This window comes from Amphiprion ocellaris, chromosome 12 (assembly GCF_022539595.1).
Source record: "Amphiprion ocellaris isolate individual 3 ecotype Okinawa chromosome 12, ASM2253959v1, whole genome shotgun sequence".
NCBI lineage: Eukaryota > Metazoa > Chordata > Actinopteri > Pomacentridae > Amphiprion > Amphiprion ocellaris.
In genome coordinates, this window is record NC_072777.1 from 2714028 (window position 1) to 2741560 (window position 27533).

General features: G+C 38.3%; 1 protein-coding gene across 1 annotated transcript in view; it reads right to left on the reverse strand.

Moving 5' to 3' along the window:
* nkain2 (sodium/potassium transporting ATPase interacting 2) overlaps positions 1-27533 on the reverse strand; it is a 101222-nt gene that overhangs the window by 37201 nt on the left and 36488 nt on the right. Inside the window, exons 2-3 of the mRNA XM_055016093.1 lie at positions 8680-8817; positions 6073-6153 (exon numbers count right to left, since the gene is read on the reverse strand). Coding sequence (XP_054872068.1) covers positions 6073-6153; positions 8680-8817 — 219 coding nt within the window. The remainder of the gene's footprint in view (positions 1-6072; positions 6154-8679; positions 8818-27533) is intronic.

A 27533-nucleotide genomic window follows, 5' to 3' on the forward strand; every position in this document is an offset into this window, starting at 1 on the left:
CTGATTAAACTATATGAAACCTAATAAAAAAACTATTAAACTATATAAAACTTAATAAAACCTACAAAAAATATAATAAAAACCCATATAGCAACTTAGAAAAAGATCTAATAAAAACCTATATGAAAAAACAAAAATGTATATAAATACCTAATAAAAACCAGTAAAGAAAAATGTAGAATTCCTAAAAAACAATAAAAAGTATAATTCCTAATAAAAAACGATAAAAAAAACTATATGTAAAAAAAACTAATAAAAACCTATATATGACTTATATGAAAAAATAATAAAGAACCTATATAAAACCTAATAAAAAACAATTAAAAACTTATATAAATCCAAATAAAAAACAATTTAAAACCTATATAAAGCCTAATAAAAATCAAAATAAAATGTAATCAAAATTTATATAGGAACCTGAATAAAAATCTATATGAAAAGATAATAAAAACCTATATTAAACCTAATAAAAACCTATATTAAACCTAATAAAAACTAATAAAAAAAACTATATAAAAATTCTGAAAAACCTATACAAAACCAATAAAAAACTTACATAAAACTGATTAAAAAAACTTTATGAAACTTTTAAAAAACTTATATAAAACCTAATAAAAACCTACATAAAACATAATAAATTATATAAAACATTATGGAAAAAATTTATAAAAACCTATATAAAAATTATTTTAAAACCCCATATAAAACCTATTAAAAACCTAAAAGAAACCTATATAAAACCAACAAAAAACTTGTATAAAAATTGACAAAAAAAACTTTAAAAACCTATATATATATATATATATATATATATATATATATATATATATATATATATATATATATATATATATATATATATATATATATATATATATATATATATATATATATATATAAATGACCAAAAACCTTTATGAAAACAAAACATATAGCTAATAATAAAATATCTTCGTCTTGTGCTGTTTCCATGACAAACCCAGAAATAGTCCAGGAATAAAACTGCTTTAGCTGCTCTGTGAGTCGGTCAGTGTCAGCAGTGATGTTTTCCACGACATCCTGTGAACTTTCAGCATCCTGACATCTCATAAACCAACTTTATCTCCGTCGAGATGTTGACCTGTCTGCTAACCTGACTTCGCCCATTCCTCCTCCTCGCTGTCTGAGATTTGCCTTCCTTATCGAGAGGAAATGTCAGGCAAATTTCAGACCTTCACAGAGCTGATATTTCTGACTGTTATGCTTCAACACGCTGAGAATATGTGGAGTTTATTTGCTGGAAATGGAACGATCTGAAGCTGAGTCGATGTGTCGTGTTTGGCTGCGATACTTTGTGTTACTGCATTGATTTTAAACCAGGCGTTCGAGGATAAAACAGGGTGAAAAATGACATCAAAGCACGAATCCAACAGTGGACCGATAAGGCGGCATAAATCAAAGTGAGCCTGATTGTCAGGCCATTTCATACACAGATGTCAGATCAGTGTAATGAAGAAAAATGGAGCGTGTCACAATCAGTTTTGTCCCGTGACCCCAAAGCAACGGCTCGAGAGTGTAGAGTAATGTCGGAAATTGGAGCTTTGTAGCCACCGACACGCTGCTCACCAGAAACAGCAGCAGATTCTCAACAGCAGCTCACCAAAAAAAAGCCCTGACAAGAGGAAAAACGCTGAGACACGAAGAGGATTCACACGAAAACAACATGAAAACAAGCTGATTGCAGGCCGAGACGAGGATGAAGTACGTGGAGATGAAGAGCGCGAAGCAGGGAGGCGGCATCAAAAAGCTCAAGAGGGAGATTTCATTTATATCAAAGTATTCTCCAGGCACAGCGAGCTCCATCATTACCCACATCAGATAGCAGCCAATGCATGAAGGAAACATGAGAAGAAGCACAACTATGCAGGGAAACCATGTCACCTTATTATGGTATGGAGACATCTCACTCTTATAAATATATGTAAACCATGTTTTTGATCTAAATCTGTGGCTGTCAAGATGTTGGAGTTCAACTCTTATGACATTTCTATCTACCTCAGCTGTGCATAGACTTTAAGGGTAATTACATGAAGCAGGCTAGCATTCTAAATTATAATGGTTTTACATGCTTAAATCCAAAGTGCATGACTTTTACATTCTAAACAAGTTCACAAAATGCTGATTAAAGCTCCAGCTAAATCTGTAAGTCTCTGTGAAACACAGGATATGTGGAGAATTTAGAGTTTGTTTAATGCTAATTATAAAAAGATAGCAGGCTAGAATTCCAAATTAAGATGATGTAAATTAAGGCATTTTACATGCTGAAATCTAGTGCTACAGGGCTCCCATCAGATTTGATTGCAGAACTTTGTCAGTAACTATTTTTGCCGTTTGTCCGGTATCATAGGCTAACACAGCACTGGATATCTGGAGAAATTAGAGCTTCTCACTGTTTGGTCTCCGTTGACAAAATCATGCACAAATTAAACCACCTCCAATGTCCCGCATAGCTACTTATAATCTACACAAACTACAGATTTGACTGCTTGAATGATTATTAATACAGCACAGGGTATCTGGAGAATTTAGAGCTTCCCGCTATGTTTGGGCTCCATCGCTGGAAACCATGTATAATCAAAGCTCCTTCAAAGTCCTGCACAACTTCTTACAAATGACAGATTTGACTGCAGCACCATGTCAGTTATTATTAATTATTAATAGCACGGGATATCTGGAGAATTTAGAACATCCAATTGTGTTTGGGCTTAGTCATATAAATCAAGGCACATCTAAAGTCCTGCAGTCTTGCATATGCAGTTGCAATACAAATGAAAATCTTGCTCATATTCCAAGACAAAACATTTTAATCTATATTTTTCAGATCCCTAAGAGTTGATTGGCCATTACTGGGGACATTGCGTATAGAGATATGCGGCTGCATCAAGGCCAAAGCATTATAAAATTCATTAATTTGATCAAGTATTGGTTAAAAGAAATATTGTAAACTGGAAAAATACTGAATATCGGATCCAATAATTGAATTGGACTTGGAAAATTTACATCACTTGGACCCTTTTATGGACACATAGAAAGCATGAACTGGTGTTACGTTAGCATTAGTTCAATTTATTTTTTTCTTTTTAGAAATGTTGGATTTTGCGCTGGTTTTCTTCGACTGTTTTTGTTGTTTCAATTAATGCAGGCAGTTTGGTTACTGATCTCCAGTTATCCAACATGTCAAACAGCTAAAACTTGTGAAGGATATCTGGACAACGTAGAAACATGATGCTTGATAATGTCATTTTGCATTAAAGTCATGTTTTTGTCAAGATTCTTGAATAATTTTTATTCTTTACCAAACATTTCACAAACTTCCTGTTTCCAGAAGTTACTATTTATTTAATTTTGTCATGAATAAAGACTGTCAAGGTTGGTTTTCTGCCAATATATCTTCATTCCATTGGTAAAATCTACACTGCAGTTGTAAAATGATGCTAACAAACACAATAATCGACAACAATGCACTAGCAGCAGCATCACAGCTGATATTTCTGTCTGCCTTCCCAACAGAAATCTGTTCTTGTGGAGTTTCTTTGTTCTAAATCGAGTGGAAACCATTGCAGACGCTGCCGTGCTTGTTTTACATGCGGTCCGGTGTAATAATAGCCCTCAGGTCAGTAAACAAGGCCTGAAACGGCAGGTGATGGATTCATATCTCGCACAACAGCTGGTGAGTCCGATCAAGGGGGAGAAGTGAGACTCTGTGGCTCCTCTCTGCTTCGCTAACTGGGTCAAGGTTGATTCGCCCTTCAGCGAGACTCACGCAAACTGTTCAGGCCCTAAAAACAAGCTGCTCAGCGGCCGGTCTGTGCACGCTGCTCTCCGATTGGTCAGCGGGTAATTGGTAAAGGTGTCGCTAATTAACCGGCTGCTTCGCCCTCATTAGAAACCAGATGTGTTGGTTTTGGTCAGAGGAGCAGCAGCCTCCACGACGATGCTCTCCTAGAAATACTGGACTCGTATAATCTTTATAACAGAATAAAAACTGATTTTATTGATGCTGCTTCTCCGCATGTTTCCATCTTGCTCTTTAGCCTCGTAAAATGAGCGTGATGAAAACAAGCAGCGGTTAGTTGCCTGTTGAGAGGCATAAATATCATTAAAATCTGAGATCAATGAAGCTGCAGGTTTCCAGAAACAAAAGGAACACAGACGATCTAGTATTTTACTTTATGATCAAAACAACTTGTCATGGTCTAGAAATTATTTTAAATTTATAGTTTTACAAATTTACAATCTGCAGTTAATGTCTTCTCTGGAATTTTTACACTTTATAAAGTCGTCCCGGATTGGACCTTCTGGAGGGCCGGTTTTGGCCCGCGGGCCGTATGTTTAACACCCCTGGTTGAGACTGTATTTCTGATTCATTTAATGTCATATTCATTAAAAAAAAGCCTTTCTTTTAAAGATAAGGACATTTCTAAGTGACCCCAGACTGTTGAACGGTAGTGAACATACGGTAAAAAATAAGCTGAAAAAAACGCGACACTAACGCGAATTACAACCGAAAACCAACAAAGTGTGGATTAAAACAAATGCAAAGCGGCACAACTGCAGCTTCCTGTGATTTATTAAGCTGATGGCAAACATGTTACATAACTGTCCAACGGTAAATTACTGGAAATTGTGGAGGGAAAAACTACAATTTCTTGATCACTGCAGCGCCAAGTGTAATCAGTGATAATCAGCGCTGCCATCAGATGATTCCTTGTGTTGATGGAGCCGCTGATTGGCTTTAATAAAGCATCCAAGCTGATAATCTATGTTTAAAAATCAACAATTCGTCAATGCGTGAAGCCTAAAATTCTGCCAAAGCGAGTCTCTGCCGCAAAGAAACACCTCTAAACACCACCAGGCATCATTTAATGAGAGTAAAGCACATTTACAGGTGAATTCTGCAGTATAATTAGCTGACAGTGAAGCCTGAAAGATCCTCCGAGATCTTCTGTTATCACCTTCAAACCTGATAATAATAAAGGTGTAAATGAATCTGAGTGTTAAAGCAGCTGCTGACAGGGTCGTGAACCTGTGATTACTGGAGTTACTGTAAATTATGTGACCTTTTCTATCAAAAGACATGAAGAAAAACACCTCAGCAGTTTCAGAAGTCGCCGTCGAAGTAAGGACGTTATTCCACAGCTCTTTAACCCTCCTGTTGTCAAACCACATATGGTTTTTGATTTTTATAGGCACAGTATCATAACTTTTTGATTTTTTTTGACTACTGTTTTTGGTACTTAATCCCAAACCTAGTGCTTTCTGCAAAATACAGACCACAGATTTATTGATTTATATGCATTAAACGGCTGCAGATTTTGACCAACATTATTCAAAAAGGACTAAATATTGTGTTTGGAGATTATTTTCAGCTGTAGATTAATGCAAATTAAACACCTTGGTGAGTATTAACAGCAGCAGGAAGGCGGGTAAATGTCAATCACATATGGTTTTTGATTTTTATAGGAATAAAACTTAAGTGTCACAACTTTTTGACTGTTTTTTGACTCCTGTTTCTACTACTTAGTCCCAAACCTGGTGCTTTCTGAACAAAACAGTTACAAAATTGCATTTTATTTGCGTTAAATTGCCGTGTGCTGCAGATTTTGAGCAACATTACTCAAAAAGGAGTAAATACTGTGTTATAGGAGGATTTTCAGCTGTAGATTAATGCAAATTAAACACCTTAGAGAGTATTATCAGCAGCAGAAGTCGAAACTGTATATGTCAAAATAAACTAGAGTGTCAATAATCATGAAAATAAATGAACAAGTGAGAGTATTTGTTAGTTTTTTGGACAACAATGGCACAGTAGTGTTAAATATATTAGGCTCTGGCCACACTTGGATCGCTGGTTTGGGACTGGATTTGGATTTAAGAAATCATTTTAGGCTTGCATCTGATTTTTTTTTAATGAAACACTTGAAATTAAATTGCAAATGGGGCCTCAGAGAATCAATTGACTCCAGAAATCCTGAAAAACTGCAACACTGATGTCGGTGTGAGTGAAATGAGACAGAAAAACAGTTTCCTTACTCTGGACAAATCTCCGACCTCCAGGTAGAAACAAATGATGAAAACGTTCCAGGTCATCCAGACGACGAGCCAGACGGCGTACTGCAGAGAGAAAACACAAAGAGGGAAGTGAGACGCAAAGCAGCTCTGACAGCAGAATTAAAAAAGCATGTTCACACGGTGCATTGAGAGGGAAAAGATGGAGGGAAAAGATGGAGGGAAAAGATGGAGGGAAAAGATGGAAGGAAAAGATGGAGGGAAAAGATGGAGGGAAAAGATGGAAGGAAAAGATGGAGGGAAAAGATGGAGGGAAAGATGGAAGGAAAAGATGGTGGGAAAAGATGGAGGGAAAGATGGAAGGAAAAGATGGTGGGAAAAGATGGAAGGAAAAGATGGAGGGAAAGATGGAGGGAAAAGATGGAGGGAAAAGATGGAAGGAAAAGATGGAGGGAAAGATGGAAGGAAAAGATGGTGGGAAAAGATGGAAGGAAAAGATGGAGGGAAAGATGGAGGGAAAAGATGGAAGGAAAAGATGGAAGGAAAAGATGGAGGGAAAAGATGGAGGGAAAAGATGGAGGGAAAAGATGGAGGGAAAAGATGGAGGGAAAAGATGGAAGGAAAAGATGGAGGGAAAAGATGGAGGGAAAAGATGGAAGGAAAAGATGGAGGGAAAAGATGGAGGGAAAGATGGAAGGAAAAGATGGTGGGAAAAGATGGAAGGAAAAGATGGAGGGAAAGATGGAGGGAAAAGATGGAAGGAAAAGATGGTGGGAAAAGATGGAAGGAAAAGATGGAGGGAAAAGATGGAGGGAAAAGATGGAGGGAAAGATGGAGGGAAAGATGGAGGGAAAAGATGGAGGGAAAAGATGGAAGGAAAAGATGGAGGGAAAAGATGGAGGGAAAAGATAGAGGGAGGCTGTCGGGATTCAGAGAAACAAAAACAGGAGCAGAGAGTTTGTCCTGAATCAAAGCAGACCGGAGGAGAAAATGGATAGAGAGAGGAACAGAATCTAGGAGCTCCGGTGAAACTTTCATTCCCTTTTCATTATCTGGACGTTCCAGCTAACCGCCGGACCTGCACAGTTTTATATGATGTGATTGACGGCTCTGCGGAGGTTCTGAGGTGGCTTTTTGGGAAGCTTCTGAAAGTTTTTAGAATCTGTTTTCTCACTAGAAAGAAGAAAGAGCAGCGAATAACTCAAGCTTCTCTTCTTAACGCTACACACCACGGCTCAAAAATTTGGGGTCATCCAGACAATTCCATGTTTTCCATGAAAACTCACACTTTTATGCATGTGCTAAGATAATTGCTCAAGGGTTTTCTAATTATCAATTAGCCTTTCAACACCATTAGCTAACACAGTGTAGCATTAGAACACAGGAGTGATGGTTGCTGGAAATGTTCCTCTGTACCTCTATGGAGATATTCCATTAAAAATCAGCTGTTTCCAGTTACAATAGTCATTTACCACATTAACAGTGTCTACACTGGATTTATCATTCATTTAATGCTGTCTTCATTGGAAAAAAATCTCCTTTTCTTTCAAAAATAAGGACATTTCTAAGTGACCCTAAACTTTTGAACGGTAGTGTATATAAAAATATTAAAGCTGGGTGAGTAAAATGCTATATTAAATACATAAAATGCTATATTTCAGCAGATATCAATATTTATTGATCATTGTTAGAGGGATAATTTGTTTTAGATACGCTAATGTTCAACTAACTGCAACATTACTCATAAATGGACCAACAGATTTTGATGAAATTTTCAGGGAAGGTCAGAAATGACACAAGGACCAAGTGATTAGATTTTGGCAGTGATGCAGCTTATAGTCTGGATCCATGGATTTGATAAAGATTTCTGTATAATTGCCAGATAGCAGCACAGCGTCACTGTAACCATGACAACAAGTGAACACTACATCAGCTGCCTGCTGATGATCACATGATTGTGATCCTGCTACAAATCCACCACTGTGGACTTATCAGGACTTATCTGTTGGAAATGATCCAAGGAACAATTGATTAAATTGTGGGGGTGTTTCTGAGTCCCATCAATTCCCGCCGTCCGCTACATATTTAGGCCACATGATTCAGTATCCGTACATAACGTACACATGTATAACACACACCTGTGCTCAGCGCAAAGCTATTTTGTTTGTGGGAACATCTATATTAAATGGACACATTCTATATTGCAGTGATTTCTGCCACGAGTTTTTTCAAGATTTCAGCCATCGGAAATGATACGACTGAGCAGCTTTGGAGGAGGACTACGCTCTCTGAGTGCTTTTCTTGTTGCTACTGATGAAGCGCATTTCGTTTTACCAGCCAGACCTCAAATAAATGTTAAGTAAACACTTCCTCCTGGTGTTTTAACCACCTGTAGTCATATATTTGTTGTTAGATTTCTGGTTTATTCCCTCTATATGGATGTTTTCAGCTCATGAGTCCATTTAAAGACAGTTTTAATGACCGGCAGCTCTGTGAATCCTGAACACATCCTTTCTTCTCTCGGTTCCCAGGAGATGGAAGAGAAAAAACATTAAAGCGTTGCTCGGTCTGGTTATTTAATGCAGCGCTGGCTAATGAGACGACGAAATGGAAATGGAAGTGTAAACTCACCCCGGTGACGTATCTGGGCCGGAACTGGACGGTGCCGAACAGGCCCAGGACGACCACGATGATGTGCAGGAAGTTGGTGAGGATCGGAGCCCACTGGTAGCCCAGGAAGTCGATCACCTGGCGCTCCAACACACTCACCTGGAGGAGGAGGAGAGAAAAATAATAAATATGATGTTTTCTGTCAATTATTTTAATGCCGTAGAAGAAAATAAACACCACCACAGACAGAAAACTGCAATAAATCAAGCTGATCTGAGCCTCAAACACTGAAATAAAACCTGCAACAACCTGCTGACTGATAGAAAATCAGTAAAAATAAAAATAAAAAATCATAGAAAACCTCATCAGATGCACACACCTGTTGCTATTATGTCTAATACAGTATAATAATGATAATAATAATAAATATAATAATGATAATAGTAAAAATAAAAATTATAGCAATGAAAACAATATTAATTGTTGTAATAATAATAATAATAATAATAATAATAATAATAATAATAATAATAATAATAATAATAATAATAATATAAATCATAAAAATAATACTAATGATAACAACAACAATAACTATAGTAATAATAATAATAATAATATTAATCAGAATAACTGAATCTGAACTCTAAAAGTTCTACACAACCTGCAGAAACACACATTATATTATTTTACCTGTATTAAAATTATTACCATTATTATTATTATTATTCTTACTATTACAGATTATTTTATTTAAATACTGTTCATTCCGTTAATAATTAATCACACTATATATATTTTAACACATTTATTCTGTCTTTAAAATTCTTCCACTTGACATTTTTCCTTTGAAATGCATTTTTACTGATTCTTTTGCACAATCTACTGTTTAGAATTGTGTAAAATCTGAAAAAAAAGCTGTCAGATAAATAAAAGTGGAGCAGAAAGTACAATATTTCCTCTGAAATGTGGTAAAGTGGAAGGAGAAGGTTGAACAAAACAGAAATATTGCACCATAAATAAGATGACATAGTCTTAAATGAAATATTTTAACATGTTACGGCAGCAATTCTATATGCTTCTTTATGGAAAGCTGCTTTAAATCTCATCTATGGTGTGATATTTAATAAAATGATGCCTATGTGGTGATTTTTCTTATTGGAGGTGATAAATATCTGTCTAGAAAATCTCCATATTCGTGCATACCAGGCCTGAGGATCCTCATTAGATTTTAAATGATAGTATGATGGTTGAGAATGGGCCTTCAGGGGCCGACTACAGTCAATAATAAGCATGATTGACTGCATTTAGTAAAGAAAATGAGGCTGGGATGCCTCAGTTGAAAGAAATATTTGCATTTTTCTGACCTTTTTGTTCAAGAAAAATGCCTGTTATGTTGATAAAATGACCCCTAAATGAAGAAAACTGGTTAAAAATATGAGCATTTGTTAAAAATTAGAGTTAATTCTTCTTGTTTTGATGCTGGAGATTCTTCTTTTGTGACTTTTGTGTGAAACTAAACATTTAAACCCCCTGATGGTGAAGTTAAAGCATCGGCAGAGTTTATCTTCATACATCACCAATCAGAAAAACGCTTTGTTGTAATGAAGTAAACTAATCAGTGTGTGTGTGTGTGTGTGTGTGTGTGTGTGTGTGTGAGCGTGTGTGTGTGTGTGTGTGGCTTCATGCTGTGTTTGTTAATGAAGTCGGCTCTGTTAAATGTATTATTAAACCAGCAGACAGAGAGGAGGGACAAAGACCAGACAAAGGAAAGGAGAAAAGGAGATATTTTCAGCTTTATTCACAATTAGAAGAAGTTTTTAAACACTAGAGCTGCACATTTTAATTGGTTTAAGTAGGTTTTTTATATTAAAACAGTCTAAAATATCTATTTTCAGCTTCTTAAAAGTGAATATTTTCTGTTTTTTTCCTTCTCTATAATAATAAACTGAACATCTTTGGACAAAACGCGACATGTGACAACACTTTTTCTGACATTTTTCACTACTTTTCTCACATTTTAAAGCCCAAACAACAACTTGATTAAAAGAGAAAGCCATCAACAGCGAAAATAACGTTTCCCTGCAGCCTGCGACGCCAGCACTCTGAACGGAGGCTTCCTTCTGTTTATCCTCACTGTTTTCACACACACACTTCTGCATGGCTGAGTTTAGAGCGGCCTAATGTGAGACCATATGGCCACGCAACAGACACATAGCAGGTACGCACACGCACACACACAGAAAATAACACCCGAAAACACACACACACACACGCTGCGTACAAAACAGAATTTAGTTTTAAATATGTGAGATTTACGAGGAAATAAGAAATAAAGTGTGTATGAATGTGTGTGTGTGCTGACGCGTGTGCATCCAACCGTGTGTGTGTGTGTGTGTGTGTGTGTGTGTGTGTGTGTGTGTTGCCATGTCAGGGCAGGTCTGCTGTGCTTGCACTTGACAGCACCTGCTGTTATTGGACACACTGGGCTCAGCTGGCACCACAATGTGTGAGAGTGTGTGTTTCTATGTGTGTGTTTCTATGTGTGCGTGTTTCTATGTGTGTATTTTTATGTGTGTGTGTGTGTGTGTTTGTTTCTATGTGTGCGTGTTTCTGTGTGTATTTTTACGTGTGTATGTGTGTTTCTGCTTTGTGTATCTGCTTCATTGTATTATGTAAAACCGTGTCGTTCCATTGACAGTTATATAGTGCAGCGATTGTGCACACACCCGTGCAAAGGCCTTTATAAAAAAGTCAGGTGCCTCCCAGCCTATTACCGAGGCCCCTGGGGGCCCCTCTTTCATTGCCAATAATATTCCAGCTGGGACACACACACAAACACACACTCCCCTCCCAAAAATATCCGCCCAAACGTCAGCGCGGGGTCGGCCATGAACGCTGATTTTTTATCGATCTCACCTGAGCTAATAAAGGAGCTAATAGCGGCGACATTTAAACCCGCCATCTGTCCCCCCGCATCCTTTCATTGTCGTTAGAGGCCTCATTCTTCAGCTCTCCGAACACAAAGAACTCCCTCCCTCCCTCTGCAGCCACAGGCTCTGGATGAAGCGTGAACCTCTGTGATCTGAGCGGCCAATGAAAGCTTCAGGTGGAGCTTCCAGCCGGATCCTCGGGGATCTCAGGCTTTGATGCTGACGTTCATTTCAGAGCTGCTGCTGCTGCTGCTGCTTCTCATTCAGGTTATTTATCCACTGTATATATATAGATACTGTAAGTCCACCTGTGGACTGAATATTGGTGAAATCGATGATGTTTTTAGGAATATTTCTGATGTGGTGCTTTTTTTTTGTTGCTCTTTTCTGTAATCTGATAATGAAACAACTATGTTTTCTGTCATAGGAACACATTCTAGCACGCTTTAAGTAAAAAAAAAGTAGATAGTATTTGACTTTTTTCTCTAATCAAACCCATCAGATGTGGAAAAAGGTGTTCCACAAGGAACTATGTTGGGTCTCCTGCCATTTACTGACGTTTTAGACAAATCTGGTAGTTTTTGAGGAATATTTTTTTGTTCAAATGTGAGCTTTTGCATGTGTGTTGCAGTGCTTTAAGGAACAGCAGTGCTTTTTCTGCAATCTGATAATGAAACAACTATGCTTATTATAGTAGGAATCAATTCAAGCACATTTTTAGCTCAAAAAGTATACACTGTTTGCCTTTATCTCTCTAATCAAACCTATCAGATGAGGAGAAAGGTGTCCCACAAGGAACAGTGTTAGGTCTCCTGCCATTAACTGTCTTTACGGACAAATGTGGTACTTTTTTGTGTGCAGTTTATGGGCATTTTTTTTGTATAAATGTGCTTTTGCATGTGTGTTGCACTGCTTTAAGAGACATTTCAACGAGGACTTTATAACTGAACGCTGGTTAAAGTTTCTCTAAAGCATGCCCTGTTGTTCAAATTCTCCACACAGCTGCACAATTTCCCAAAACAAGAATCAAAGCAAGCACAAAAAGACATAAAACGAACAAAACACAACACAAAACAACTGTACAGTTTTGCTAGCAACGGGCACCATGACAAAGACTTCTGTGGTGGTTAATGACTTCTGACCAGAGCTAAGAAGTCCACTAAGACAACTAATGGCTATTGCCACGTGTTTGATACCAAACTAGCTTTTTCAACATAAGGAATACTTTATCTGTACTTCATTCTTTTTATTTACCTTACTGTATCGAGAAGTGTTTAAAACTTGCAATCCCTAATCTCCCACGTAGCTCATTAACTCCTCAAAAACCACCTCAAGCTGACGTTTTTTCCAACTTTGCAAATTCCACTAACTTTTTCTAACACTAACACTTCAAAATTTACATAAAAACATGTTATGAGAATGCAGCTAGCATATCAGAATTTAAAATCTGGTTTCTGCGGCAACATTACATGGCTAGCGATGCAACAATGACGAGTTTGCATGAGCTGAAAACATGAACAAACTTGGTATGAGCAGCTACTGAAGCTAGGATTATGGTGGAAATTATGGAGGAAAAACCAATGAAGCATCCAAGAAACCTTTCTGAAGCTGTTATTAATTATTTTGCTTGATGATATGTTGTGAATTTGTGTATATTTAAAACTTTCCGATGCATGAGTGCCATGAAAAAGATATGCAAACACTTCCTTTGTCTTAAAAGATGCTGCAGATGAAAGACAATAGTGCTTGTGTAATTTATCTTACTACCAGTAGAGGGAGATAAAAGTTCCACACAGCAGGTTATATTCTCCCCAGAACAACCTTCATTTTTATTTTCATGTAAAAAATAGATAAATTCATTATTATGCCTGTTGCAAACATAAAAGTAGATGTTGCCCTCGTTTTTTTTGTTTTTTTTTTTTTTTTTACCCAAGCTTCACCTAAATGCTAATTTTCCTCTCAAGGATTAAATACTTTCCACTGAAACGCGTCAGTTCAATGAGAAGCCTTACAACTGAACGCTGGTTAAAGTTTCAAGGCTGCTTCTCTAAAGCATGCCCTGTTGCTCTTGTTCTCCACACAGCTGCACAATTTCCCATCAAGGTGAGGTTAAAGCACCGGAGGTCGCGTTGAATTATTACTTAAACGTGAAAAGAGAGACTGAAATCGATCTTTTATTGAGGTCGACGAAGGATTTTATGAAAAGGAATACAGAGCGCTTTCTGTAGCTGCGGCGACGTGGAAAAAAAACACTCTGAGGGAACAGAAGAGCTGCAGAAGGATGATGAAAGGGACGGCGAAGAGGCAGAGATTCTTCAGAGAGTTCGGGAAATATTTTCGGTCTGTTCGATAATGAATGATAGAAGGAAATCAGAGGATGATTATTGCTGCAGACAGAGAGACATCTGCACTGTGCGACCATTACAACACACTGCGGAGTGATAAAAGTGTCTTTTATCTCGAGAAGAAAAAGAAGAGGTGATTAAGATCCGAAGAAGAAGCTCCTACATTCCTGCTTCCTCATTCTCAGCTTTTCATTTTCTCCCAACATCTTTCCTCTTTTACATATTTAATATCCATTCATCCATTTCCAGACTTGTTGTGTCGTGAAAAAGCAAATTACCTTGTCTGCCCCCTCCGTCATTTTTCCTCTCTAAAAAGTCATGTCTTGGCTTGATAAAGAAGCAACAATTGATCTTTTTAAATTGTAATGAAATTATGTTCTGCCAACAAACTAAGCCGAGTTTGGGGAATTAGCTTTTTCTCTACAATCAAAGATTTAACTTGACAAACAATTAAGTTGCTCCAATTAGATTTTCTTCAGTAGTTTTTTGGCTTTTCATGTTTTTGTTCAATAAAAAAGATTTTGTTCAACCAACAAACCACACTGAGTTAGGGGCTCATGCACCATAATTAATGATTAATTGTTTAAGTGGATTATTGATTAATTTAAGTTATTCTAAAGGAATTTTGAATAATTATGAATGCATAATTGCTTATAAAGTCAAATTAAATCCATTTTCAGTTACTAAGAAAAGCATGAATGTTTAGATAGCTGCAATTTTCCAGTTTTTTAAAGAAGACAGCATCAGAAAGTCATTGTTATGCACTGTTAAAACATGAGCCTTATTATTTCTCCATGCATGGAAATTATTGCGTGGTTAGTTTTCAGAAAGATTTTAGCCGATTATACACTTAACAGTAGATCACAACACACTAAACGGGATTGAATTGTAATTGATTGCAACGTTAAAAAACTTCATTTTGAAACTGATGTTTTCTGGAATATTTCTGATGTGGTGCTTTTTTCTGCAATCTGATAATAAAATAACTATGTGTTTTTTAATAGGAATGAATTCTAGCACACTTTTAGTTCAAAAAGCTTACACTGTGCCATTTTTTCTAATAAAACCGATGTGGAGAAAGGTGTCCCACAAGGAACAATGTTGGGTCCCGTGCCATTTACTGACTTTTCAAACAAATTTGGAAGTTTTTTTTGTACAGTTTATGGGCATTTTTTTGTACAAATGTGCTTTTGCATGTGTGTTGCAGTGCTTTAAGGCACAGTAGTCCTTCTTTTTTGCAGTCTGACAATGAAACAATTTTGCTTTTTTTATGGTAGGAATAAGTTCTAGCACATTTTTATTTCACAAAGTATACAGAATTTGGCATGTTTTTAAATCAAACCCATCAGATGTGGTGAAAGGTGTCCCACAAGGAACAATGTAGGGTCTCCTGTCATTTCATTTATGGACAAATCTGGTAGTTTGTTCTCTAGTGCTGCTGACATTGTTGCTGCAGAAAAAGTCAAATCAAATCCATTTTTGAAAGCAAGAATGGCTGAGTTGTTGCATGTGTGCTGCCTGATTCTCATCTCGGTGAGACTTGTCACATGAAAAGTTTATGTTGTAGGAGTACATTCTAGTGCACCCGTAGTTCATACAGAATAGTCTTTGTCTTTTTTTCAAATCAAACACAAAGAGGTGTCCCACAAAGAACAATGTTAGGTCTAATGTTGTTTACGGACAGATCTGGTAGTTTTTGTACATTTTCTGGGTAGTTTTCACTCAAATGTACTTTTGCATGTGTGTCCTCATCCCAGTGAAAGTTCTTAAATAAATAAAGCAATGTTTTCTTGTAGTTTATCTGCATTTTTGTAATAACACAAGCATGCTTTAGGTTGAAGGAACACATTGTAGAACACTTGTAGTTCACACAGTATACAGTATTTGCCCTTTTTTTCTAATCAAACCAATGCAATGTGGTGAAAGTTGTCCCACAAGGAACTATGTTGGGTCTTCTGTCATTTACTTTCTGGACAGATTTGGTAGTTTTTGCACATTTTCTGGGCACTTTTTGTTCAAATGTGCTTTTGCATGTGTGTCCTCATCTCAGTGAAACTTCTCAAATAAATAGTCAGGGCTTCTTTTCCCTTTTTTCTGTCATCTGATAATGAAATGAGCTTGCTTTAGGCTGCAGGAATCGGTCCCCTGAGCTATTTTTTAGATTGTTCTGCTCTACCTCCTTCTCCTCATGAAGCATTTCCCTCCCTTTCTCTCCGGCTGAGAGTTTTCTCTCGGTTCTGTGACCTTTAAAAAACTGCTGATCAAATTCTGCTGCTCATCCCATTACAGACGACGGAGAGGGAGGGAAAGGAGAGAGGGATGAAGGGGAGGAGATCAGGTCAGACGGGGGGTAGGAAGAGATGGATGGAGGAGGAGGAGGAGAAGCAGCAGGGAGGGAGGAAGAGGAGAGAAAAACAGGCCGAGGAGACGAGAAAATATCCAGAAACACTTCACATTGCGAGCGACACCACCAAACAGCAAACCAGAAACACATTCCAGCAAATTTATTCCCTTTTCCTGCAGATTTCTTTTTTCTTCTGTTTCTGTAATCATCGTAAAGTTTATTCTGATAATAAAACTCTGAAGCAATCGTGGTTTACTGTTAACTTAATTAAGGCCGCCTGCTTGCGCAGTATCCCACTGTGTACAGCAAAAGCAATCTCCTATCGATTCAGTTCACACAACGATCAATTCATCTCCATTGGAGGCTATTAGGGACCATTTGTGGCTACTTAGGGCTCGGAGAGAGAGGAAAGACAGCAGGGAAGATGGAGGCAAGCGAGCTGAGAGGGGAAAGTAAAGACGAAAGGATGTGAGATAGGAGGCAGAGCGAAGGCGTGGGAGGGAAGCGAAGAGACAATGACGATCATAGGTGAAAATCTCTCCATTAAATATCCAATTTCCACCATTCGGGCTCGCTCATTGTCATCACAGCTGTTCAATCATATCTGGAGCAGCCGTAATGTCCTCAGCCACTCAGCTGGATGAGTTCTACACATAGTTAAAGTCCGACTAGAATTAACATTGCAGGACGATGGCCACCGGTCGTAAGCTTCACCGAGAACTACCTGAGACTCATACAGATGCTACGTTATCATGAGCTGCCCCAACTTTCAGGAGAGTTGCATTAAGCTGCCGCTGAGCCCCAAGGTGCACCTTTCAAATCTTCTGATCGTACGGGACCTTCAGAGGCTGCTGGACGAGATTATGGAGATGCAGTGGCTTAATATCGGGGTCTGTGATGGTGTTTCATCATGTGCAGAGGTGAAGCTGATGAAAAACACTGGGATTCAAGCAGTGTGGATGTTTGAAAAGCTGAAAAAACATTCACAAAGGCTGCAAAACATGACTCAGATTTTAGTTTTGTGGGATAAAAAGTTGAAAGTTGGGACCTTCATGGATATATTTTTCCAGAATATCCAACAGATACTCCTTCAGGTTGATATCTGGGAGTTTGGAGACTCTTTGTCATGTTTCTCAAACCATTCCTGAATGCTTGCAGGGCTCCTACCTAATCAAGTCCAGCTACTGACCAGATAATCAATGTTATTCACTTCACCTGTCAGTGGTTTTATTGTTGCGGTTGATCGATGTAGGCGTCCTTTAGTTTTTAGCCCGAAGGGAAGAGCAGCCAATAAAGTGTTGATTGGAAGACCTTAGAGATCTACTGGGGCTACAAGGCTGCAACAGAGCCCTAATTATAAACAGAGATCTAAAAAAAAGACCACAAGAACCAGGAAATGAAATGCAAAGCTTTGAGGAGATCCACTGCAAAAAGAAAAAATGTGTAACTAGACAAACGCTTAGCGTGCTAATCAAGAAAGAGTGGCAACACATAGGAAGATATTACACCTGTAGTTGGTTTTCTTTGAGTTGTACCATGTTTCAAAAGATCTACTATTGCAGCTAATCAATGATATTGGTTTACACGACCAGTTTTATTACAAAATGCTTCATTTTACGATGATAATTATGGTTTTAATGAACTTCTGAGGTGCAAAATCATCCATTACCTTCCCAATTTCCAAGCAGTTTCTGGGAGTTTCTTTGTTCCTTTACCAATTTTCCTAAGAAATGGGGAAGAAAAATGTCAACAAAAGGTAATTTTGATGAAATAAAGGATGTTTAGCTTAGATTTGGTCATTTTCCCCAACGGTACAAATCCAATGATTTTTTATGCGTCTAGTTTCTGGTTGAGTTGCCATTTTTCATACAGCTCATTTACAACAAAAGCTGTTGCACCAAAGTCCTTTCTAATAAAAAACAAGTTGATCGACATTGCAAAATAACCAAAAAAAATTTAGTACCGAAGTTAAGATTCTACAGTGTTGTTTATAGTGAAGAAATTACATATGAGGGATTCAAACTCTAGCAAAGATTCCATCATAGAAAATTAAGAGTTAAAGGAGTCATTGGAAACCCAAGACAGATTGATGTCAACTTTTGTTTGTTTGTATACGCACTTTGTTTGGTCTTTGTGTTGGCCTACTCAGAGCCGTCCGACTCCACAATGGAAACAGAAAGGCTGAATAAAGGGCCCTTTCTGTAAACGAAAGCTTCCTCTTGTTTATAGTGAGTAAATTACATATTAGGGCTTCAAACCTTACAAAAATGACATAAATTTCTAATGTACGTGACCTAGACAATATATCTTTTAAACCTGCCAGCAGTTCGGGGTTTAGATGGCTAATGAACTGGGAAACCAAGAAAGAAAGCCAACTAGAAACAGGAATCTTGCAGTGAACAATGGGAAATGGTTGATGAATTCTCACAAAAATAACTAAAAAAGTTGCATGGTAGTTCTTTCCAACAGCTTGTGGATGTCAGAAACCAAACTCCACTGGAAAATCCAGTCTTAAGGCTTCTTCTGCGGTCAAGATCATGTTTCATTGCTCTGAGCAGATTAATCGATGCTCAGTTCGCCCTAAACAGTCCAGTTCAGCTGCATGGGAACATAATTCACCAATCACTAAAAACGTGCAAGAGCTACAGAGTCATGATTAAACTAAACTGCACAGGCGTCCGATTTCCTGCCGCCGCTTTGGTCACGACTCTCAGATTTGTGTTCGGATTATTCGCTTTGGCTTCGTCTATTTTGGACTGTCGTGATGTCGGTTTGTTAGAATCTGGCTGCCGAGTCCGTCAGCAGATGGAGGCAGATTTAGCCAGTTAGCGGCGTCGTGTAAGTACAAGTGAAACAAACTGAGATGGATCAAGGCGCGTTAATGAAAGCGCTGCTCGTGAGCCGACGTCGCGGTCGCTTCGTCTTCGTACTGCAGACTTAGAGACGTGATGAGCGGCCGCTGGCTCCAACGCAAAAACCCATTTTCTCACCTAATTTGCAGTAATAAGCACCTGAACAAATTGCGGCTGCGGTTTGGCGTCCGACATGCTCAGACACATTGACAAATCTTATTCCTGCAAAAAAATCAGTCAGAACACTGAGGGAATCTCTTCTTTTTTTGTGCTCCTGTTTTTTAAATCCCAGCTTGGAAAAGTGCTTTAAATCTGGACTACATTCAACGTTCCTGCTCCATTCCACCAGTCGAGATAAAGACAACATGATTTCACGCATTAACTCAATAAGATATGCGGACCATTGGCTTAAATATGAAGCCGTTTAGCTGAACATGTGCCATTAAATAAACAATAGTCATTGCTGGTTTTATCACAGATGGCTGAGGAAGGTTCCAGTTGCACAAAACACCTGAAGTCGGCCACTTAAGGCTCAATTTCTCCTTAGCTGAGGGATTTATTCGCAGGTGCTGCAAAACATCCCTGAAGCTAAGAAAAAGGAGCTTTTACAGCAGTGAAATCCTACAGTTTCCATGGAGACTCTTTGCTTGCGATACCTGTTATCATCTCCTGAAGATGGCTTATGGATAGTAAAGAAAAAAGATAGAAGACAAAAAAAAAGAAGAAACATAACTGGTCAAAGGACGGAAAGAAAAGAAATAACACCTAAAACAAAACAATGAATGTGGAAGGAAACTGCAATGAAGATTAATTCAGGAGTCAGTGTTTTTTCCTCACTTTGCTTACTCAGGCCTTTTGTGTAATTGTAAAACCTTTTACACTCCCAGCAGTTTCTGTGTTTTATTTTGCTCCCGTCTAATTTTTCTCCGCTGTGAGTTAATTCTTCTCTGAGATATAAAGTCCTGCAGCTCTATGGAAACAGAACAACCATAATGAAGGAGAGAAATGTCACTCAGAACACATAATATTGATATTTAATGATATCTAACTTTCTCTCTACTTCGCACTCTCACATTAATATTGATAACATTACCTGTAATTTATTATAAAATGAATATTAATCTGTCAAATAACAGTTTAAAACATATTTACCTTCTTTCAATCCATAATATGCATGATATTTTCTTTCAAATAACATAAAATAATGATATTTTTAGCAGATTTAAATACAGCAAAACAATGTAATTTCAATGTCACACATTTTAAAGCTACTATTTATTAAAAAAATCTGATTTTTAATGTGGACGATATTTACAGTTTTGGTCTGTTTGTTTTCCTTTTCTAGTAAACATCTAAATTAATACTTTTTCTGCAATTTTACTATATGTTATCTGTAATCTAGCAAAAAAATGACGGTTTATTTAAAATGTAGCAATTTTTTTTATCCTCAATGTGTATCATTTGTTATTCAAATAATGGCAAATATCTGTTGAAATAAATATTTTTGGCTAATTTACATACAGTAAAATATGGTGTCATTTATGGTTGCAAAACAGGTAATTGAAAAAAAAAACCCATTGCTGTTATCTCCATTAACACATCGTCCTGCTCTCCGTCCACCACAGATCCATTTCACATCTCCTGGAGAATTAACCGGAGTGATTAATATTCCTGGGAAACATTTCTTTATGTAAACGTGGCATTTAAATGTCAGAAACACTGGCTAATCAGTTGGTATTTCGACGGATCTTCCCTTCCTGCCTGCGACTGTCCACCCCTTCCGTCTTCATCCATTCCTGCCGATGCTCTTTTGTTTTCCTGTCGGCTGCTCGCTCCCTGCCCGGAAACAACAACGAGGAAAAAGGGTCTCAAATCCGCCTCGGTGGCTGCAGTCTGCTCGCTTTTCCCGCTAATATCACGGGACGGACGCTGACGCCCCGCCGGATTCGGTTTATTCGGCCAATCAAACGAGAGAAAGGGGGAGCGCGACCTCAAGCTGGGAGGAACAATTGGTGGCACATCTCCATCCCAAAATACAGACGGCGAGAGGGTTATTTATAGCAGCGACATCTGAATGGTGCGCACACAATAACTACACAGCTACACAACTCTGAACGCACACTGTTGAGCACAAAACAACGACAGCCAGACGTGGTGGATCCAGACAAACACAGTGGAGGCTGGAGGAGATCATCCATCAGATATCATTACAGCAACGTGTGTTTCTTCTGGCAACCATGATGTTGTGGGTTTCAACTATTCCTACACAGTGACGTCATGGGGACCTCCTGCAGAATGGGGACCAAAAATCAGGTCCCCATAAGAGAAAAGAGAAGGCGCCTGTGGGGTTTTTAGAACTGGTCCATAGCACAGGTTTTTCAGCACAAATGTGTGTGTCTGTGTGTGTCATTAGCAATAATTGCAGGTTGCAGCAGAAGCTCCTTACAGTCATTTAGCCTGATTGATCAACTGATTATGATTAATATCAGACATCAAAGAAACGCAGCGTTCCAGACGCCCATTTCTTTGTTAGATCCTTTTTTGTCGATATGAAACCAGATTGTCACTCGTCGTTCAGTCGCTGGTGTTAATTTCACGAGCAGAAAAACACTAAATCAAAAGATATTTACAGTTTTGGCTTCGTTTGTTTTTCTGCAATTTCACTACATATTGTCTGTAATCTAACAACAAAATTACAGTTTAAATCTAATTTTGCACTTTTTAAATCCCCAATATGCATAATTTTTTCTTCAAATAATGACAAATATCTGATAAAATAATGATCATTTTTGGCACGAAATCAACAACCTGCCTGGATTAATCCATATTTTCTTGCAACTGGAGGAATAAACTACCTGTGAACACCCCTACGTTTTCACAACTTTGGATCAATCCAACCCAACAGAGACTGGTAAGGCATGTTCCGACCACAGGAATCATCCAAGTTTTATGGATGTTTTCAGGAAGGGGCAAAGAGTCCTACTCCAAAAAGTTGAGGCCTTTAGCCCCAAGAACCCCAAACCTACCATCAAGCATGGTGGTGGCGGTATCATGCTCTGGGGCTCTCCAGAAGTGCTTTTAGACTAGTTTCAGACTGTATGTAGCAGCAGATCTCTAAATACAGGCAGAGCTGCAAAAATGACTATAAGAATCAGGAAATGAATGGAAAGCTTTGTGTAGATATATTGTAAAAAGAAAAAATGTGAAACAAGTCAAAAGCTTAGTATCAAAAAAGAGTGGCAATACACAGGAAGGAATTACACCTGTAGCTGGTTTTCTTTGGGTTGCATCGTGGTTCAAAAGATCTACTGATGCAGCTAATCAATGACATTCGTTACAAAATGCTTCAATTTGCCTTTATAATTTGGGTTTTAATGAACTTGTCAGGTGGAAAATCATGTATTACCTGCTTAAACTCCAAGCAGTTTCTGGGAGTCTTTTGTTCCTTTACCAATTTTCTTCAAAACGTGATTAAAGGCAATTTTAATGAAATATCATGAGGATTGGCTTAAAATTTGCTATTTTTTACCAAACAAAACAATCCAAAGGAAATGATTCTTTCTAGTTTTACAGTTTCTGGTTGATAAATGGTGTCATTTTGTTTTTTTACGCAGCACATTTACAACAAAAGCTGTTGCACCAAAGTCCTTTCCAATAAAAAACAAGTTGATTGACATTACAAAATGACCTAACAGTTTAAATACTGGAGTTAAAATCCTACAGTGTTCTTTATAGTGAGTAAATTACATATGAGGGATTCAAATCCTGGCAAAGACTCCATCATAGAAAATAAAGAGTTATAGGAGTCATTAGAAAGCCAAGACAGACTGATACGACCAATGACCAGCAAAGTACTATACGTACTTTGCTGGTCATTGTTTTGGCCTCAGAGCTGTTGCATCCGACACCACAAAGGAAACAGAAAGGCTGAATAAAGCGCCGTTCCTGTAAACAATAAGCTGCCACTTGTTCTATTTTCAGAAATTCTGTGCAGGTGCGTGCTGCAAACACCGGCTTTTGTTTTGGTCGATTTCATTTTGGCTCCGGAGGCTGCAGGTAGAGGAACATTTACTTCATCTACCGATAACATGCTGATTTTTTTTCCCCTCCTGCGACCAATCGATTGTCTGAGGAGCAGATTGAAGATTTTCTTTGGTTCACTTCATACCGACTCTCATTTTCCTTTGTCTGCGCCGCCTCTCTCTGATGTTCTTATCTGAGCATCGTTAATCAAACTATTTAGCAGAGAATTTACCGCCTTTGATGGAAACCTTGTCCATCTGTTTGTCTGCCTGCCGCCGCCTTTGAAAGCTTCCTCTTTCTCTAGCTGTCTGTCAGATTGGCTTTTTCCCCCCTTCTCATCCGTCCAGACCAAAGAAACGCTGACATTATCAGAGGAGAGCAGAAAACGCTCAGATTTGTCTCAATATGTTTTATCTGCTCTGCTGCTTTGATCTGAACCGGACGGAAGCACACAGGAGATGAGACGACATCGGACGGAGCTTGGAGATGACGCAAAATCAGATTTCTGGTGCATGTTTTAACCCTGGTGTCGTCCTGCGGGTCAAAACTGACCCGTTTTAACGTTTGAAAATGTGGGGAAAAATATATATTTTCACAGTGAAACTTCTGATGTCCACATTTTCAACATTTTGGGGAAATCTTTGAACATTTTTTGGTGGAAAAAGAAATGTTAAAAACATTTCTTAAGAACATTTGTGATGGATGGAGGCGGTTCCTCCAAGTCCTGGTGCTGCAGAAAGAATCATCAGGTGGGATTGCTCACACCTGGAAGGAAGTGGGTGTGGCCCCAAGGAAGTGGGTGTGGCCCCAAAGCGCTGCTCAGGGCCGTCAGTCTTGACGTCTTGTCTTTGCTTCGTCACAAACCTCTTCCCCGTCTTACTTAAAGCTTGTCAAGTTTCTGCCTCCATTATCCTCCTCCTCTGTCCTCCCTTCACCCCTTCGCCTCCCTTCCTTCCTAATCGGTTTCTGTGTCACTATTCAACACACACACACCCACAAATGCAGCTCCTCAGTCAATCTGTAAGTGAATTATCAGCCCACCGATGGTTTTTCCGTTGGTACGCTCTTATATCTTAATGGCCGATCTATGCAGGCAGTGCTTTTACGAGAGTGTTTGCATGTGTGCCGGTTTAGCTCATCTGCTGCATGATAAATAGGAAGTATTACGAGGCACCTCCATCGCACCCAGGGGCTCTTGCTTTGTGCATGTGTGCGTGTTTAATGCCTGGTTTTTGTCGGCTTTTTGTGCGTGCGCTCGAACAAAGTAATGGACTCGGTGTGTGCATGCAGCGTGTTTTGAGTCTTGAGTGTGTGCGAGTGTGGAAGTGGAAATGACAGCAGATAAACCCACAGATGGACGCCCAGCGGGCTGAGAAACATTAAGACTGCACAAACACATTAACACACACACTCCCAGTCGGAGGACGGTAAGTAGATATCTGCCGCTCCCTCAATAACCTCACGGGAGACGAATGAAATCAACCACATCATTGGTGGTTGATGTGTGCAGCTGAGAGAGTGGTGTGTAATTCCTGTTTTAGGTTAAAAAAAGATCACACTGAGGAGGGAAATTATAGACAACCTGAATGGAAAAGCAACAAAACCGATAACTAAAAAATATGTTAATTTGTTTTTCTCATTATTGACTGTTTTTCAGACTGACTTGTAGATATTAGTGCTTATTGGAGTGTACAATGTAAAAAGGGACACAACCGTTTTAATAAGTGCACACTGTCAAATCAAAAATCTAATTTATTTGTCAGGAGACCCAACATTGTTCCCTGCGGAACACCTTTTTCCACATATCTGATGGATCTGATTTGAAAACAAACTAAAAAGAATGGCAAAATTCTAATTTTCGGCTAATAATGCATAGTCCTAACAGTGCAGAACATTAGCCTTCTAGTGCCGTCATCCATAAAATTTCCAGATCTTAATAAACTCAAACATTCATGCATTAATAGTCAATGAAAACATTTATTTGACTTTTTCTGAAGCAATAATGGTATTAAAACCAGAAAGTGCAACAAGCTAGCAAATTTGTTCGTAAACCAAATGGCAGGGGACCCGACATTGTTGCTTCTGGGACAGCTTTTTCCACACCTGATGGATTTGATTTGTCCCTTCCCTTAACTTTTTAATACAGGAGCAGTTCATAATTAAGGTAATTAAGTACACTGAATGGACGTGAAAAGTCCTTGAATTTTTGTCAACTGACTGTTCATTGCAGCTGAGTGAGTCATGAGTGCAGAATTTTTAGTTAGTCAGAATCAGGTTGCTGCAAATGCTTTGTTTTGGGCATATTTTTTAATAAAAGGCATGAAGAATAAAGTGATTTTGACAAAATATTGTGAATTTTCACTTATATTTGGTTGTTTTTTTTTTTTACCACCAAAACCAAAAGCAAAGCATGCCTTTCAAACTAGTTTAGCCACTTTTCAACATAATAAAGTTAGGTGCTTAAATGTACATAAATCACAAAAAACACAAACACTGTGTATAATTCAAGTACAAAAGGAGCATCTTGACTGTCTTCATTGCTACTTAGCTCATGCCTAAAACAACTGAATTAATAATTATTGCTTTAAACAATGTGAAGGTTATTCAGTTATCAACACGGTCCTGACTCGCAGCCCTGAACTTGAAAAGCTGCGATTCGCATGTCGGTTTATTGCATCTGCAGCCTGAAAACAGCCTGATAGACTCCAAACACAAGCTGTTCCCCAGAACGCTTCAGCTCCTCCACTAAGTCTGGAGACAATAGCAGCAGCGAGCTTTATTGTGTCTGGTTCGGGGCCAAAACTAAATTAACTTTGTGTCCGGGGCTGAATGGGAGACATGAAAAGAACCTGCGGCTGACAATGAACCGCCGGCCGTCGCTGCCACCTTATTTAAATGAGCTTCATTGTGCTCTCAGCGCTCATAGCTTCAATGGGCGCCGGACGCTTTATTTCCTCCCGCTCGCCATTATGAAGCACAAAACGTGGCAATATTTCCATGATATGACTCGGCTGCTATCAGCGAGGCCACGCCGCTCGTCATCCGGCCGACACTCGACACCAAACCTCGTCAGTGTGTGTTTACTGTGCAGAAATGCCCGGCAGCAGATTGCACTTAAAGCTTTTATTGATGCTGTGAATCTGGAAAAGCTCTGCAGGTTTCCATCAGCTGGATACCTGATACCAAACACACTTCCACATTAAGGCCCGTGATTCCTGACAACTGTGTGGCTCAGAAACCTGAGATTTGTTTGGTACGTTGGCAGGTTTTCATTAAAACTGATGCATCTGTGGGTCACAACAAAGCTGCAGCTAACAGTTATGTTAACTGGTCATTAATTTCTTAATTAATTAGGGTCAGAAAATGGTGAAAAGTCAGTTTTTCCTAAAGTCTAACAGGAGAAATCCAACAAAGCTAAGTAGCCACACCTGAAAAAGTATGTTAGGGGACCTAAAAATGCATTTTCACAAGATAAAAATTCAAATTTATTGCTACAGATAAACCTTTTACACTGCAAACACTGTTTATTAATTACCAATAAACTTTTTATTTGCAAACATTCCTTGATGAGATGTGTTGCTAATTACACAAACTTAAACTTACACTGTCTTGAAAATTGTCCAAAATGACTCCAAACTTCTCCAAAGTTAATTCAAAACTTGTCTAAAACAACTCCATATCTGCCCAGGTCAACTCATAACTTGTTCGAGTCAAAAGGAAATATGTCTAAGTTGTCCTGAAACTTGGCCAAATTTACTCAAAACTTCTCAAAACTGACTTGAAAATGACTCAAAATCTGCCCAAAATGACTTGAAACTTGGCCAAATTAACGTACAACTTCTCCAAATCGAACCAACTCCTGTCCAAAGTTACTTGAAACTTGTTCAAATTGATTCTAAACTTCTCTAAATTAACTCAAACTTGTCCAAAACTTGACCAAATTTACTCAAAACTGTCTTGAAAGGTGTCCAAAATGACTCAACTTGATCAAAGTGACTTGTTCAAACTGACAGGAAATTTTAAACAAAACTTTTCCAAATTGACTCAAAACTTGTCCAAAATGACACAGTTGGACCAAAATGACTTGAAACTTGGCCAAAGTTAATTCAAAGCTTACCCAGAATTACTTGAAACTTCTCAAAATTGAACCCAAAACTGGTCTAAAATGACTCAAAGCTTGCCAAAATGACTTACTTGACCAAATTTACTCCAAACTTCTCAAAACTGACTTGAAAGTTGTCCAAAATGACTCAAAATCTGCCCAAAATGACTTGAAACTTGGTGAAAAAGGACAATTGTGAGTCTGTTTGTGTGCATTTTGCTTCTCTAAATGTTGGGTTTCCATGAAACCTATTAGCACAGCGAGGGGTGGAAGGTA